Source organism: Drosophila guanche, unplaced genomic scaffold (assembly GCF_900245975.1).
Source record: "Drosophila guanche unplaced genomic scaffold, DGUA_6, whole genome shotgun sequence".
Classification (NCBI taxonomy): Eukaryota; Metazoa; Arthropoda; class Insecta; order Diptera; family Drosophilidae; genus Drosophila; species Drosophila guanche.
In genome coordinates this window covers 2,654,254-2,669,594 of record NW_022995749.1, presented here as the reverse complement: position 1 = coordinate 2,669,594, position 15,341 = coordinate 2,654,254, and the positions used below count along the sequence as shown (strand labels likewise).

The window sequence follows — 15,341 nt, the reverse complement described above, 5'->3', positions numbered from 1 at the left end:
TGGGTCTCTCTGGGGGTTGGGGCACAACGATAAGACCCCGGCCCGGAATCCAGTCAAAAATCGACGCATCTCTCGATTTCAGCTCAGTTTCGTTTCGGCAATCATTCGGAAAACACACAAACGGAGAAATATAATGGAAAACTGTGGAGTAAAGCTGCTGCTGTTGCTCCTGGGAGCCTTCTCTGTGGCTGGCGCTGCCGTGTCGCATCCTTTTGCCACCAACTACACCAATGACATCCTGCGGCTGGCCAAGGCGGCCCACATCAAGGCCTACATGGGCGAGGATCAGTCGGAGGCCTGCGATAACTTTTACAACTTTGCCTGCGGCAATTGGCCGCGTCTGCATCCGGCCAGGATCCACAATAAGCGCACCAACTACCTGGAGGAGCTGCAGGAGCTGTACATCCGCAAGAGCGCCGAAATGTTGAAGAGTTCCCCGCGCAGTGCCGACAGCAGTGCGGATCGCATTCTCAAGAACTTCTTCAACTCGTGCTGCCAGCAGGCGAACGACACAAGGTCCGCCTTGACGGCTGCCCTGCTCCAGGCCACGGACTTTCGCGGCGGCTGGCCAGAGATTCGAGTGTCCTCGTGGTACCAGTACGAGTACGACTGGCTCAAGGTGGTGGCCACGCTGAAGCGGCAGCTGGGCGTGGACATATTCATTGGTCTGGATGTGATTGTCGACTACAAGGAGGAGCATATGCATCGCATCAAGATCGGAGCACCAGAGCTGCCGCTGGGCAAGCGTCGCGTCTACCTGGATGGGCACCATCAGGGCACGCGGGATCTCTACAAGCGTTCGATACAGAAAAAACTACAGTTCTACTTCCCCGAACAGTCCAAGCAATGGCTGAAGGAGGTCTCCTCGCAGGTGCTCAGCATTGAGGAGCAGCTGGCCAAGGGCTTGCCCCACAATGCGGCACTCACACTGGAGCAGACCACACGCCAGCGCACGGCGGCCGATATGAAGGCTGCGTATGGCAGCTATGTGGACATCAGCCGCTACCTGCAGCTCATCTTCAGCGACACTTTGTACGTGGACATATACGAGACGCCCGAGGATTATCTGTCCAATCTGGTGGATGTCATACGCGGCACGCCCAAGCTGCTTCTGGCCAACTACACCATCTGGCGCACCCTGGACACCCTGGATGCGGCAAGGATCCCTCCGACTGTGCAGCCCGACATCTGGTGCATCAAGCTCACGCAGCGGCACTTCCCGCAGCAGCTGGAGAGCCTGTTCCACAGGAACTACAACAACATGCAAATGATCAACGAACTGCAGTCCACATGGACGGACATCAAGCGCGTCTTTCGCGAGGATCTGCAGGCATCCGAGCGGCTGCACTGGCTCAGCCAGGACACCAGGCAGAAGGCCATTGCCAAGCTGGAGTCGCTTCAGCTGCAGTTTCGCTCGCACGACGATCTCCAGCTGATCCGCAAGCTGCATGGCCTCCAGCTGGATGCCAAGAACTTTTACCCGAATCTCCTCTCGGTGCTGCAGTGGGAGACACAGCGAAGGCTGGCCAAACTCATTCAGGAGCCTGTGCAGGAGGATCATCAAACGCACAAGCTGCCGCACTACGAGCTGAAGAGCAACAAGATCCAGGTGCCCATCACGTTCCTGCAGGCACGCTTCTTCTGGGACCCAGCCTATCCCAATGCCCTGAAATATGGCACTCTGGGCGTGCTCCTCGCTCGCCAAATGCTGCACGGCTTCGATGCGGTGGGCAGGCGCTACGACAGTCACGGCTATCAGAACAATTGGTGGGATGCCACCTCCGAGACATCCTATTCACGACGTGCCCAATGCTTCCAGGAGCAGTACGCCATCTTTGTGCAGTATCGGGAGAGGCCGGTGCAGGATAAGCAGCTTCTGCGCCGCATTGTGGCCGACAACGGGGCCCTGGACATTGCCTATCGTGCGTACAACAAGTGGCTGAAGAACTCGGCCGAAACCGCGGCCATCTATCAGCGGGAGCGTCTCCCACTGCTGGATCACTCGCACCAGCAGCTCTTCTATCTGGCCTATGCGCAGCTCTACTGCTCTGACTATCCCGAGACCCTGGAGCGCTACGAGGAGCTGCCCGAACAGCTGCGCATCAATGCGGCTTTGTCCAACTCCCAGCAGTTCACCAATGCCTTCAGCTGTGCCAGCGGATCCAAGCTGAATGCTCGCTTCAAGTGTACCCTTTATTAGAGGGGGAAGAGCTCAATCTATCGCTATCTATTCCATTCCATTACTCGTAAACGGAGATCACAAATAAGAGTTTAACGTTTAAGAATATTAAAAATAACGAAAACCAAACAATTACCCCTTCAACTCATCGATTATGGGGTATAAAAAGCGACCAAACTTTAAAAATGTTTTAAAAATAAATTCTTGTTTTGCTCGTATTTTTAATTTTCACAATAAAACTAGCTAAAAACATTATTGTTCAGTTTCTAAAATAAAAATTGAAAATTATAAAAACAAAAAATTTAATTTTATATTTTTTTAACTTTTGTAACTAATTTTTTGGACAACAAATATGTTTTTAAGCTTCAATGCTCTGAAAAATACGTGCATTCTGTCATTTAGTGTTCGTTGTGTTCTATAATTAAGCAATTTAGTTCCCCCCTTTTGGTTTTATTTTACATTTAGTCTCGCGAGAGATAACCCCCGGAATGACCCTCGCTTCTTGGCTATCAGCAGAAGTCTCTCTTTGGGACGACTCTTTGCTGGCTGTCAGTCGAAAGCTTCACCGACAGAGCTCCGGCAGCATGTCGGACTGTTCCAGGGCCTGGCCATTCCTTGGCCTTCTGCTGTTCCTGCTCCAAAAGGAGCTCTGCCACTCCGCAGCGACCGATGCCACCACCCCGACTGGCAGCAGCAGTTTCCAGCGCATCTACCAAACCGAACAGACACTGCGTAATGCCAAGGGCAAGGAGATGCGCTCGCACATGAATCTCAGTGTCGATCCGTGTACGGATTTCTACGAGTATGCCTGCGGTGGCTGGCAAGCGGCAGCCGGCCCCCTGCTGCAGCTGCACCAGCGCACAGATGTGGATCTGCTACGTTTGCTGGAGGAGACTGCCCATCGGGAGGACAGCGGCGTGGCCAGGCAGGCCAAGGAGTTCTACAAGTCCTGCCTGGTGGCACAGGCACAGCAGAGCCAGCAGCAGCAGCAGTTCCTCAGCGAATTGATCCAACAGAATGGTGGCTTTCCCGCCGTTCCTGGATCCAATTGGGAGGTGCATCATCACGACTACGACTGGCTGAAGGTGCTGGGGGAGCTGAGGCGCCGCTACGGGCTGGATATACTGATTGGTCTAAGGATCGGCTACAACTATGAGAATGTACATGAGAACAGCATCTATTTGAGCGAACCGAGCACCCTGATACCCAGGAAACTGTGCACCCAGAACCGCCTCGACATCCGCGACATGGCCTACGAGCCGCTGGAGCGGCGGGTGGCCGCTGAACTGAAGGCCTGGCTGGCTGTCAGCAATGATGCAGCCGCCCGTTTGGCCGCCGACATTCTGAGCTTCGAGCACGAGCTATGCGGCGGCATGATGCAGGACTTTTCCGACTCCCCCTGGGATGCCGAACAGCAGCTCTACGCTGGAAATTACACCCGCAAGACCCTTGCGAATTTCTCCAAACTCTACGAACTGAACCTAGAGTCGTATGTGACGGCTAGTTATGGGAAAGTGATCTTCAAGCCAGTGTATATGGCCGCACCCAAGTACTACCGCCAGCTGCAGCGCACAGTGGCCGCTCACAATTCCAGCCAAGTGGCCAACTACATCATGTATCGGGCACTGTCCGCGGTGACCTTTCCCCTGGAGGATCGCACGCACTTGAGGCGCAACGTGTGCCTGGGACTGATCAAGCAGCACCTGCCCACGGCTTTGGGGGAACTCTATGCGCGGCAGTTTGCCAGCGAGGATGCGCGCAAGGATCTGGAGACACTCTATGGCCAGCTGCAGGACGCTCTGAAGCAGAGCCTGAGCGCCGAGTGGCTGGAGGAGGGCAGCCGGCGTGTGGCACAGCGCAAGCTGTCGGATTTGAAGCTTCACTTGCCCCACTACGAGCGGCCGTTGACATACAAGTTGCAGCTGGAGCGAAACAACTACTGGTCGAATCTCCGTCAGCTGCTGGGCGCTGTGCAGGAACAGCAAATGGGTCGCCTCTTCGAGGAGGAACTGCCCGCGCCCAGTGACCCCGTGGAGGCGTATGAGGCACGAGTGCGGTACCGCCCCGTCCAGCGGCAGATCGACATAGGGTTGGGCTTGCTGCAGGCTCCCTTCTACGATCCGCACTACGGGCAATCGCTGCGCTATGCGACGCTGGGCGTGGCAGTGGCACGCCAGATGGCCATGGCCTTCGATGATCCACACTGGTCCGTGGACCTGCTGGAGCGGGACCACTGGGATGGTCTGACGGCCTGGCGATATCACGATCGAAGCGAATGCTTCAGCCGCCAGGTGGAGGAGTATTTGCACGCCAATGTCAGCGCCACGCGGCAGCTGATCGCCGACAGTGCCGCCCTCAATGTGGCCTTTCGGGCCTACCTCACGTGGCTGGGCTTCAAGGAGCCGAACAACGATTTCAATCTGCTCTCCAAGGAGACGCTCCCTGGCCTAAACTACTCCAATACGGCGCTCTTCTTTGTGGCCTACGCCCAGCAGCACTGCAGCCGCGAGGAGAGTAATCGTTGGTCGTCGTCCTGGGCCAAAGAGCTGCCAGCGTACAGTGCCCAGCAGAATCACACTTGGCCACGCCTGCAGGTCAATGGCCCGTTGCGGAATCTTGAGGACTTTGCCAAAGAGTTCCATTGTCCCATGGGTTCGGCCATGAATCCGGCAACCAAGTGCAACATATACTAGGAAGCCACAAAAGCTTGATGATAAACTTGGAAATTGTATCGATAAATGTTTAAGATTCAATAGAAATGTTCTACAATTTAATTTTCGTGGTTTTATCGGAATATCGATATCCTTTTGGCAATTAATCGTTGCTTAATCGAGTCGCTAGTAGGTTATGGCAATCGGGCATGCCACAAAGAACGTAAAGCACAGCCCGTCTGGCAATAAAGAAGTTTTCAGTTGGAAATTTCATAAACGGGAAAGATTTTTCCAACAAAAACAAACCACAAAATCGAGTCTATCGGTATTTAAATCGATTATCTACTACTAGTAGTTTTTCGCAGTGTAAGAAACTAAGGAAATACAAAAGTTGAAGGTTGAAGGGAAGCAGGCAGGCGGCAACCATAGAGACCTTCTCTCAATGGGATTTGCGTTATTTTTCTGTCACTGCCAAGATCTCTGGCTTGCTGTTGAGCAAGGCTGTCTTTGTTTACGTTTCTCCCAGAGCTAGAGCCAGAGGCAAAGCCAGAACAAAAGCGCGATAACCTCTCAGGGACTGAGGCGTCAAACTTGACCCAAAAATCGAGCAAGTTCATGAGCACACGACTACAATCCGGAGAACCTGGGGCTTATCGCCCGCTCAGACGTCGCCCTAGTTCGATGCTCAGTCGACTTTTCAACGCCAAGATGAAAGCTACAAGAGAAGCTCTGCGGGATTTGCTACTCCTGCTGCTGCTCATGCACGCGGACGGTGTACAGCGGCACAATGGCATGAACCGCATGCCACAGCAGCAGTCAGCCATGTACGGCGGATCCCAACAACATCAGCAGCAGCTGCAGCATCAGCAGATCCCACCCCATCCGGATAGTCGCGAGGAGTTTAAAGTGCGCCAACTGATGGGCCTGGAGATGCAGAAGTACATGAATCTCAGTGCCGATCCGTGTGTGGATTTCTTTGAGTTTGCCTGCGGCCACTGGGGTGGCTACCACAAGCGCCAGCAGCGTCAAGGGGCAGCCGGAGCACCACTCTCCACAGCCCAGCAGGTGGTGGAGGCCAAGATTGTGGATCAGCTGCAGCAGCTGCTCACTGCCCCACTGCCGCCGCAGCACCACCCGAATCAGTTTAGTGGCGCCACAACGACCAATGTGCGGAAGGTGCGCTCCTTCTACGACTCGTGTGTGGCCGTGGAGGCGAATGCGGGCGAGCGACGTCGCTTCCTCATGAAGATCCTCAAGGACAACGGAGGACTGCGGAATGTGCCCAACACCAATTGGCAGCACAACCGCCACTGGCTGCAGACGCTCGCGGAGCTGCGCAGGAACTACGGACTGGACATATTGCTGGGCCTGGAGATCGATCTCAATCTGCAGCAGATGGGCGGCAATAGCATCTACCTGGGTGAGCCACGGCTGACCATCATACCGGAGGAGCACTGCAATGCCGCCGCCACCAAGGGTGCCCATGTGCGGGATCAGATCTACGAGCAGATCCAGCAGCAGGTGGCCGACAATCTAAGGGATTGGCTGGGCATGGAAACGGGCGAGTCGGCACGCATTGCCGGCGACATTATCCGCTTCGAGTTTGAGCTGTGCAAGCACATGCGTGAGCAGCAGGTCCAGGAGGATCCTGCCCTTGCCTTGGCCAACACAAACGCCTATGGAGCTCGTTCGCGCATCGGACAGGATCGTTTGCACCGCCAGAAGGCCAGTGGCATTACGCTCACGGATCTCACCACCGAAATGGGCGGATTCTTCGACTTCAAGCTGTACGTGGAGGTGATCCTCGAGAGCCTCTACACGAGCAACGTCTATCTGCGGTCCCCGGAGTACATCAAGCATCTGGTGCGCACGGCCAGGGCCAACAATCGTTACACCATTGCCGGCTACATCATGTACGTGGCTCTGAATGAGCTCAACCAGCCGCCGGAGGAGCATCCATCGCGGCGTGCCCGCCAGTGTGTGCAGGTGATGCAGCGCTTGTTCCCGCGGGTGCTGGGTGAGATGTATCAGCGGCAGGTGCAGCGTGACGACGCCAAGGATGACCTGCAGCAAGTGTTCAGTGACCTGGTGAAGGCCTTCGAGCAGCAGTTGCGTGTCGAGTGGCTGGACGAGAACGATCGACGTGCGGCGCGGCTGAGATTGGCCCAATATCACACGCTGCTGCCGGACTACCAGAATCTGGATCTCGCCGAGCTGCAGTTCCAGAAGTCCGACGACTATTGGCATAAGCTGGAGGTGGCCCTGCGATTTAGGGCTCGCCAGCAGCTGAATAGCCTGCGTGGCAATGAATTTGGGCAGGATGCCGACGGACTGGTGGATGGTTTCGAGGTGAGGGCCGCTCTGGTGGCACGCCAACAGGCGGTGCTCGTGGGCTGGGGTCTGCTGCAGGCGCCGTACTACAACTACCATTATCCACGGGCCCTCAAGTATGCGCTGCTGGGCCAGCGGCTGGCCAGTGCCCTCGTGCAGGCCTTCGATGACGAGGGCTGGAATCGACATCCGCAGGCCACGTCCCCGTGGAACGAGCTGACAATGTCCGGCTATCGGAACGTCACCGAGTGCCAGCGTGCCCAGTACAGCAACTATTTGTACGATCAGCCAGCAGAGTTCCATAATGCCACGCGGCTCAGGGAGATTATGGCCGACAGCAGCGGCCTGAATGTCGCCTTCAATGCGTACCTTGCCTGGCTGGAGCAGCAGGACAACAAGCCACGTCCCGTGCTCTACAAGGAGACCCTTCCGGAGCTGAACTTCACCAATACGCAGCTGTTCTTTCTCTACTTTGCCCAGACCCGCTGCTGGGCAAGATCTAACCCAGAGGCCATGCCATTCCTCGATTCCATGCCCCTCATGCAGCACACGTCAGAGCGCTGGGATGTCAATGGGCCGCTTAGCAATTCCGTGGAGTTTGGACGCGAATTCGGATGTGCTCTGGGCACGCAAATGAACAGCGGGGACAAGTGTTTGTTTTACTGAGAGATCCGTTGAGGTGACGAGGCATAAAATATAGTTAAATATTGAATTGAAAGTAAGTCGAGGGGTTATTAAGAACGGGGATTGTTGATTGAGGAATGGCTGGAGTCTGAGTTTCCTCCAAGGTTGTCACTGCAGCATCGTGCATTGCCTATAAATAGACCCCGAATCGTTAAGGAACGTGTACGAGTGTGCCTATAAGCCATTCAATGGGTTCTCTGTGTGTAGTTTTCTGTGTCAATCGAAGCACTTGAGCGTGGAGGAGACCCACCAACCCACCAACCCACCAGACGAGACGTGGCCTGTACATTGCCACTCAAGCACGCAGCTGCATGCCGTAAGCGATAGCTGCTTGCTACTCATACGTTGCATGTGGCTGGATGGGCAATTCTCGCGACCCTGAACCATTAATCGATCGATGGGGAGCGGGCTGCCTTATGCCGCACGCATTTCCGCTTAATTTAAGACGAGACGAGACGAGACGAGGCTTACCTGAAATGACACACACAAATTTGAATGAGTATAAATGTTATTACAATCAAAATAAATATATTAATACATTTTATTACTTGGGGAATGAATGGCTATAAATTCAGTCAAAGAGAAGCTACCGAAGAGAAATCTTTGTACCGATCATAATTGTTCCTATAATAGTGAAATATTCCACAATTATATTTACCCCAAATAAAAATGTGAAAATTAAACAAAAATGTCACCTGATGAAACGTTTTAATTTTGATTACAAATTTCACAAATATTGTTTATTCTGTCTGAAAAAATGATCCAATCCCATGTTGTAATAACGAAACGACTAAAGGGTATGCAAAATATCAACAAAATGTGAGACCGAGTTCTCCGTTTCTGCGGAATCATCGCAGACAAGCTCCCCTCCACTCCTACGGCATTGATTGCAAATGGAACGGAAGTGCCAGCCGCTTCCCCCCTCCGCCAACGAGCCCATTGCCACTGTAAAATGATTGTTTCTACGGCGGCTTGATCATCAATTACAGTGAGGCTTTTGTATAATGAAAACGGATAATCACTTGCAAGTGTCATGAGATAAAAACAATACAAAAGACGGTTCGGTCCCTCGTTAAGGTAAGGAAAGTCAAAGTTTTATAATCACTTAGGAGAGACACCAAAAAAGCGAAATACTCTGCATAAATTATAACAAAATAATTTTCAATTCCCATCCGAATGCCAGAGAGAGAGCGGTGCCGAGCGCTGATGTGCCGCCTGTGGTCCATCATCATTTGCGGTGGCTCCCACACACACAGTCACACAAATAAATGGTTTGGTGGAGTGGTGGAAAAATGTTCGCACAGCATGGCAATCTAAATGATGCGGAATTCCAGACAAACACTTGTGCTTGCGACCCTCTCGCTCTCTCTCGTTCTTCTCTTTTGAAGCTTTTAACTATCACGGCTTCCCCCATAATTATCAGATTCCGATTCTGCCTTTGCCTTTGCCTTTACCCACTACAACAGCCATCCGAATCGATGTCGTGGCAAAGTCGGTGAACTTTTGTAAAGGAAACTAATCAGCAGATTAGTTAGAAACGGAAGCTACGAGAAAGTCAATAACATTCATTATAAGATAATCCATAAAATGGGGATCCAGAACAGAAGAAAAGTATCACCCACGCGACTCTGCCACCAGTAAGCGGATTCCCACCTAAGTCCTTTTTCGAGCAACTCCAAAAAGGCTTAATAAAGTATTATGTATGGGTAACTACGGAAAGGCCTGATATGTGTGCAACATTTCTTATGCAACTTGTGTATTTCTACACCCAAAACGAATGCAAATCTCAACATAAAAATGCATTCCAGTGAAAACTATAAAAGCGATAAATTTTGACAAAGAAAAAATGCAACAAGCCGACAAACGAGCAGACCCAGAAATAAACTCAGGGCACAAAGCGAATTGATTAATCAACTTAACAAAGTCCCCAATAAATCAGAGAGGGAAAGGCCCCAGTATTTAAACATGAAGACAGCAAACGGAGACCCAAGTAGACCCTACACAGGCAGGCAAATGACCCAGTTTTCTAGCTATGAATCTATCTGTCTGTTTGTCTGTCTTTCTGTCTTTGGAGTGGCATTAACAGAGAGATAGAATGAACTGTGGGTTCCCCCTGGAGGCACGTTCTTCTGCTGAAAAACTGATTCCAATATTTCATTCACACATTTTTAACCCAAATTCGAAAATGTCTTTACATTAGTTTCAGGGGGAAAACAACAAACAGCCCAGACTAAGTGCTTCTTCTACACATGTCGAACAGCATTCCAACAAAATTGATCTTGAATGTGGATGGTTGGATGGATGAACCCAAGATGACAGGCAGACAGACGGACAGACCGACGGACAGTAGAGAAACGAGACGCCAGCCAGAAAAGCTTGAGAGGTAAGTACACTCGACACATATTGCCTCAGCCTCAGAGCCATAATTATTATTATATTGTGACTCTCTGTTTTGTCGCAAAACTTCGCATGTGGCATGTGGGCGATGCCTCTCGGATACTGCCTGTCATATATGGCCTCCATTTATCCGACGGTTTATAAATACTTTACATACGGCTTTGGCAAGCCATAAGGTAATGATATTTTCGTTTTCTCATTCAATTGAATTTCTGGGCTCTGTCTCTTTCTAAAGGTGCGCCCCATATATGGATTTGTCGACTCAGCCACTCAATTGTCAAATGAATCTGAAATTCGAATGCATTGCAAACGATTTGCAGAGAACTCTGGTACATAAAACTCTATCAATAATATATACGAGAGACGTGTTCCAATTAGCCAAAGATGCTACCGCTTGGGGTTGGATAAAACGAAAACTGCAATAAACACAAGGGGCTTTTCTCTATGATTTTTGGGGTTGCCACAAACTTAATATGCAGCAAGTGCCCGCCTCTACTTCCGCCAGCTGGCAAAATAGTATCTAGAAATTCGCCATAGAGTGGGGCGGCGCACTCACTCCCGAGTCAGTTCCGTGCCACATGGGGGGGAACGCACAAATAGCATGTCAAGGAAACGGTGGCAAAAACAGCTGAGTGTCGGAAAGAGAGCAACCACAACGGGCGACGACTCTTTCTCTCACAGCAATCGATTTTTCCCAAAAGAACCAAAACTTGTGGATACATTTTATGTGGCTGCAAAATAAACTTTACCTGTGCAAATGATATGTTTAAGGGGGTCTCCAAATTAATCCGTATCCAAGCAATCAGTTTATTTAGTGGAAGATAAAGCACCACAAATTATACGAGTTTCAGTATCAGTATCCGTGAGTGTGTGTAAGGAAATATAGCACTCCGTTTCTGAACTTTTTATGGGCTTTGTTCGTACAAAATAAATAATTCTTTATGCACAATACCAGAACAGATATAGTAACAGAAAGCACTTGTGGTTTATATATAATTGCCACATGGATTTTTCACATAAAAATCATTTCGAAATGCACTTCTTTTACGCACGATATGGAAACGCAATACACACTATCGAGAGAGTGAGTCCCGTAACAGAGAGCGAGAGAGAGAGAGAGATGGATTTGGGGGGTTGGGCAGGCGGCTGGAAGGGTGAATGTGTGAATGGATGGATTGGGTGTGGTGAATTTTCTCGAAAAGCGCGGCCTCTTCTATCGATTTGGCAATTCGTTTGTAGGGGAAAAATGCACAACACAAACTTGAGGTCAAACTTTAGATTATATCATAAACTAACGGATTTACGGCACTTTGCACACCAATAACCGCCAAGGAATACGCGTACATATATTTCCAGTACGGATACACATACACACGATAAGGCCAGGGGCCGTACAGAACGAGTGTGATTCCGATTCCACGAGCGAGGCGAGCAACGAGAAACCACGTCCGACCGTCTATGTGTGGCGCTGCTGTGTAACTCTTGTGTGGGGCGCCGCTCTTGGGCCATGCCACTCACTCCGCCCGCTATGCTGGCGCTGCCAGAGCATTGGCAGAGGCAGAGACTGCGCAGCCAACAGCGACTGCGTCGCCCCCCCATCAGCACAGACATTGGGAGAAGCGTATTCCAGGCGCATGGGTTGACCAACATAAATCACAGAGAAAAAACAACAAAGAAGAACCAACAAAAGTTTGGACTGAGGGAGTACCCTAGCTTTCGAAGATTGTAGGTGATATTATAAATATTTACTTTATTAGAAGCATGTTGTTCCTAGAGGAGATGTAACTATTTTTTGATAATTGTATTTATTATTCTTTTCTTATTTACGTACACATTTGCTTACTCAAAATTAAATACCTTCTGAGCGGTGTCACATAATGTTCGACAAACACGATCTACCCATTGAGCATGGAGTGGAGTGAGCAATATTTCGAGAGCGGGAGAGTAGAAGAGCGCGAGTCTGAGATTGCAAAGAGAGTGCATATGCAGCTGATAGCTGATGGCAACGGCGAACGGTATGACACACACAGCCGTTGCTGCTCCACAATCGCCCAGACCCCTAGTTATGTGTGTGTATGTGTGTGTGTGTGCTGCTGATAAGCGTACGGGAAATCGAATCGTGGGCTCTCCCATCAATTACCAGAAAACACACACAAAGGCACACACAAAAAACTGATCGGTCACGCATGCGCCCTCTCCCCCCCTGGGGCAATAGTTCCGTAGGAAACTGGTTTCAAGGGGATTTGACATTTTAAAGACGCTTGTTGCCCCCACTCCTCTCTATCAACAAGACACAGCACAACGCATTCTATGCAGATTAGTTTTGTAATCAAATCGACCACAAGGCGGATCGGATCGGTTCGGATCGAAACGCTACGCTAAATGGCATGCAATTTTCCAATGACAGGCAGCGAGAACCCGTTGTTTCGAGGTTAATGACATCTGATAATGGTCATCTATTATGTATGCATTTCCAGTATGCAGTTCTGAAACGATATATTACCCAAGAGATAATGATGTGGAGATCATTTATTTGGGTCGGTGCTGCTGCTGCTATGTTGAGGGGTCTCTGGTGCAAGGCACAGCGAAACGGATTTCATGGCATGGCAGACTTTCAATTATCAAGCAAAAGAAAGTGTGAACAATCCGCACTAACAAGAGCCAAAGAAGTGAAAACTTGTTCGGTGAATTACAAATTTACTCACATCTCCGTTGCGGTGCAACCCTAGTGATTAGAGAACTCACCACAGCCATGTGGCCCCCGCGCCTTTCCACGGCGCAGGCGCACTAAACGCACCAGGAAGTCCCCGCGAGTCACAGAGAGAGAGAGAGAGAGAGACATTTGAATGAAAATATATGTTACAGGCTTTTTTGGCTGACATAAAGGTAAAGAATCTACATAAATTGCATGCACAGCCACAGCGCAGCGCGTTTTGATGAATCATTTGGTTAGGTTAGGCCTGCTGCCACTGTGGGGTGGCTGGGGGTGGTCTGTCTGTCCCAAGGGTTGAGTCACTGCCTGACTGCCTGACTGCCCGAAGAAATACATAATTGATTCGGTACCAGACTGCGTGACTGCGCCTCTAAATGCCAGCTGTTTAAGGGACAGTAAACAGGGGAGCTTTCATTGGCACGACTGGCAAGGGGGCTGTAAACATTTAAAGACAGCCGAAATATAAGCAATCAACATACAAGAAGAATTAATGACCAAATTTGTTGTTGGCCAACTTCCGGCATTACACGAAAGAAAAAAGGTTCTCCAATCAATGGAAATCAATAGAGGGAGAGAGAACCCCATTCAAGGCAATCAAATGCAGGCGGGGCTTGAACTTCTTTCGAGGGCTTCTACCATATCATTCAAATGCAAATTCAACGAGATTTTTGTTGGTATGGGGAGCACGCCCTGATGGATAGAGAGGCCCTATCGATACGTTTGAATGAGCAGCAGCAGCAGATGCGATGGCACCTAAAGATTTACAAACGTGTGATACCATCGTAAGCTTAATTATGATGAGATTTCCATAAACAAAGCGACAAAGCTTTTGCTGTCAGTGCCAAGCTCGAATTATCGCGTATGTTTTTTTTTGTTTTTTTTGTATTTCGATATGGGGTCTGGTCTGAAACGAGTTTGTGGAAAAGACAAAACACCACAGAGAAACGGAGAGAGATATTTCAAGTAATTTCTTAGTCATTCAAAAAGCAGACACCGACCATATGCGAGAGCTAGAGGATAGAACTGCAGAGGCGAACCTCGGAGCTGAGGCATTGGCGATGCGATAATTATCAAGTTAATTACTCGACGCTAATTAGTCAGCAGCGCGTGAGAGGCTTGCAAAGGTGCCCACGGTGACCCTAGGTCGCGGCTGAAACTAAAACCATTATGCTGTTGCTAATGCTGCTGCTGCTGCTATGAAAACGAAAGGTAAAATCCAAAAGATAACAAAAATCCAAGCCCCGTGAGCAATGAGTGATAAAGACAAATGGCATGCCGAAGCGCATGCATGGGGGCATGGGAAAGACAAAATCCAATTGGTACGGAAACTGGAGCTCGAAAACCATCCGAGGAAGAGAGCAAAGCGGCAGCGGCAGCAGCACCAGCATCAGCGGCAGCGGCAGCGGCAATGGCAACAGCAAATCAACTTAATGACGACAGGCTGGCAACTTTTCAAACGGTTTTATCTGGGGAGATCGTGAGATGGAAGTGGTGCCGTACCCTGCTCTGAAAGTGGAAATGAATTTAAGTTTGGTTTTATAATCAAACCCAATAAAACCCAAATAACAATGGTGGCAGGGAGGGGGGGAGCACACTTCCATGTAGGAAAAAAATCGATGAGTGCTCAATTAACTGTTATTTGCACACACACACACACAAACGCACCTACATCGCATCACGCCTACACAAACACAATCTCAAGAAAACACCTATACATGCTTAAATTCAGATAAAGTTACCTTTTTCTTTTGAATATTATTGTTGTTTTTATTGGGCAATCCGATCCTCAACAAAGATTCGTGGTGGTGGTGCTTCGCTGCTGCTGATGCTGCTTCTAGTTCCGCCTGCGCCTCCAACTGGATTGGCAAATGCTGCCACTCCCACACTCCAATTGGCACTTGCAGTTTTTTGTAGGGCGCGTTTTCTGTGTGGACCAGGCTCAGACACACACACACACACACACCCACCTTTTTCGTTGCCAAAACTACTGTCTCCCGTTTCGCGAGTGTGTGGACCACCACTGTTTAATAATTTACTTTTGCCTGTATTAACAGTTATGTCAACCTGTGTTTTTTGTTGGCAGCGCGGCGTCTGCGATGCGTCGTCGCTGCTGATTTTTGTTGTTGCAAAATTTCGTGTAAATCATGTACAATGGGGGTGGATAGCTGCAAGGTGGTCGAATTCACTCGCGTTCGATGGGTTTTACGTGGTTTCGAATGCACTATGTGCCGCACGCATAATTTGCCCAAAGGCAAATCGTCGGATTCGTTAGTAAATTGGCTAATTATTTGTTTTAACACGGAGAAAACTTTCGACGTCTTTTTGGTTGAGTTTTTTTTGTTAATCTTAGAGATGTCAAATATATATTGATTTCTGCATATATCGA

General features: G+C 49.8%; 4 protein-coding genes across 13 annotated transcripts in view; 3 read left to right on the top strand and 1 right to left on the bottom strand.

Moving 5' to 3' along the window:
* LOC117585636 (ubiquitin carboxyl-terminal hydrolase 12) overlaps positions 1-15,309 on the bottom strand; it is a 23,575-nt gene extending 8,266 nt beyond the window's left edge. Inside the window, exon 1 of the mRNA XM_034275221.1 lies at positions 14,695-15,309. The gene's annotated coding sequence lies outside the window, so the exon portion shown is untranslated. The remainder of the gene's footprint in view (positions 1-14,694) is intronic.
* On the top strand, positions 83-2,434 carry LOC117585634 (endothelin-converting enzyme-like 1). Its single transcript, XM_034275218.1, has one exon. It carries the CDS (start codon positions 134-136, stop codon positions 2,198-2,200), a length of 2,067 nt encoding a protein of 688 aa, XP_034131109.1. The 5' UTR covers positions 83-133; the 3' UTR covers positions 2,201-2,434.
* Positions 2,737-4,953, top strand: LOC117585633 (endothelin-converting enzyme homolog). The gene has a single exon (XM_034275217.1). It carries the CDS (start codon positions 2,764-2,766, stop codon positions 4,870-4,872), a length of 2,109 nt encoding a protein of 702 aa, XP_034131108.1. The 5' UTR covers positions 2,737-2,763; the 3' UTR covers positions 4,873-4,953.
* The window catches only part of LOC117585628 (endoribonuclease Dcr-1), a 50,354-nt gene continuing 40,509 nt past the window's right edge, over positions 5,497-15,341 (top strand). For all 10 annotated transcript variants that reach the window (XM_034275200.1, XM_034275199.1, XM_034275198.1 and 7 more), the window contains exon 1: positions 5,497-6,465. In XM_034275200.1, coding sequence (XP_034131091.1) covers positions 5,512-6,465 — 954 coding nt within the window. In that variant the 5' untranslated portion in view covers positions 5,497-5,511. The remainder of the gene's footprint in view (positions 6,466-15,341) is intronic.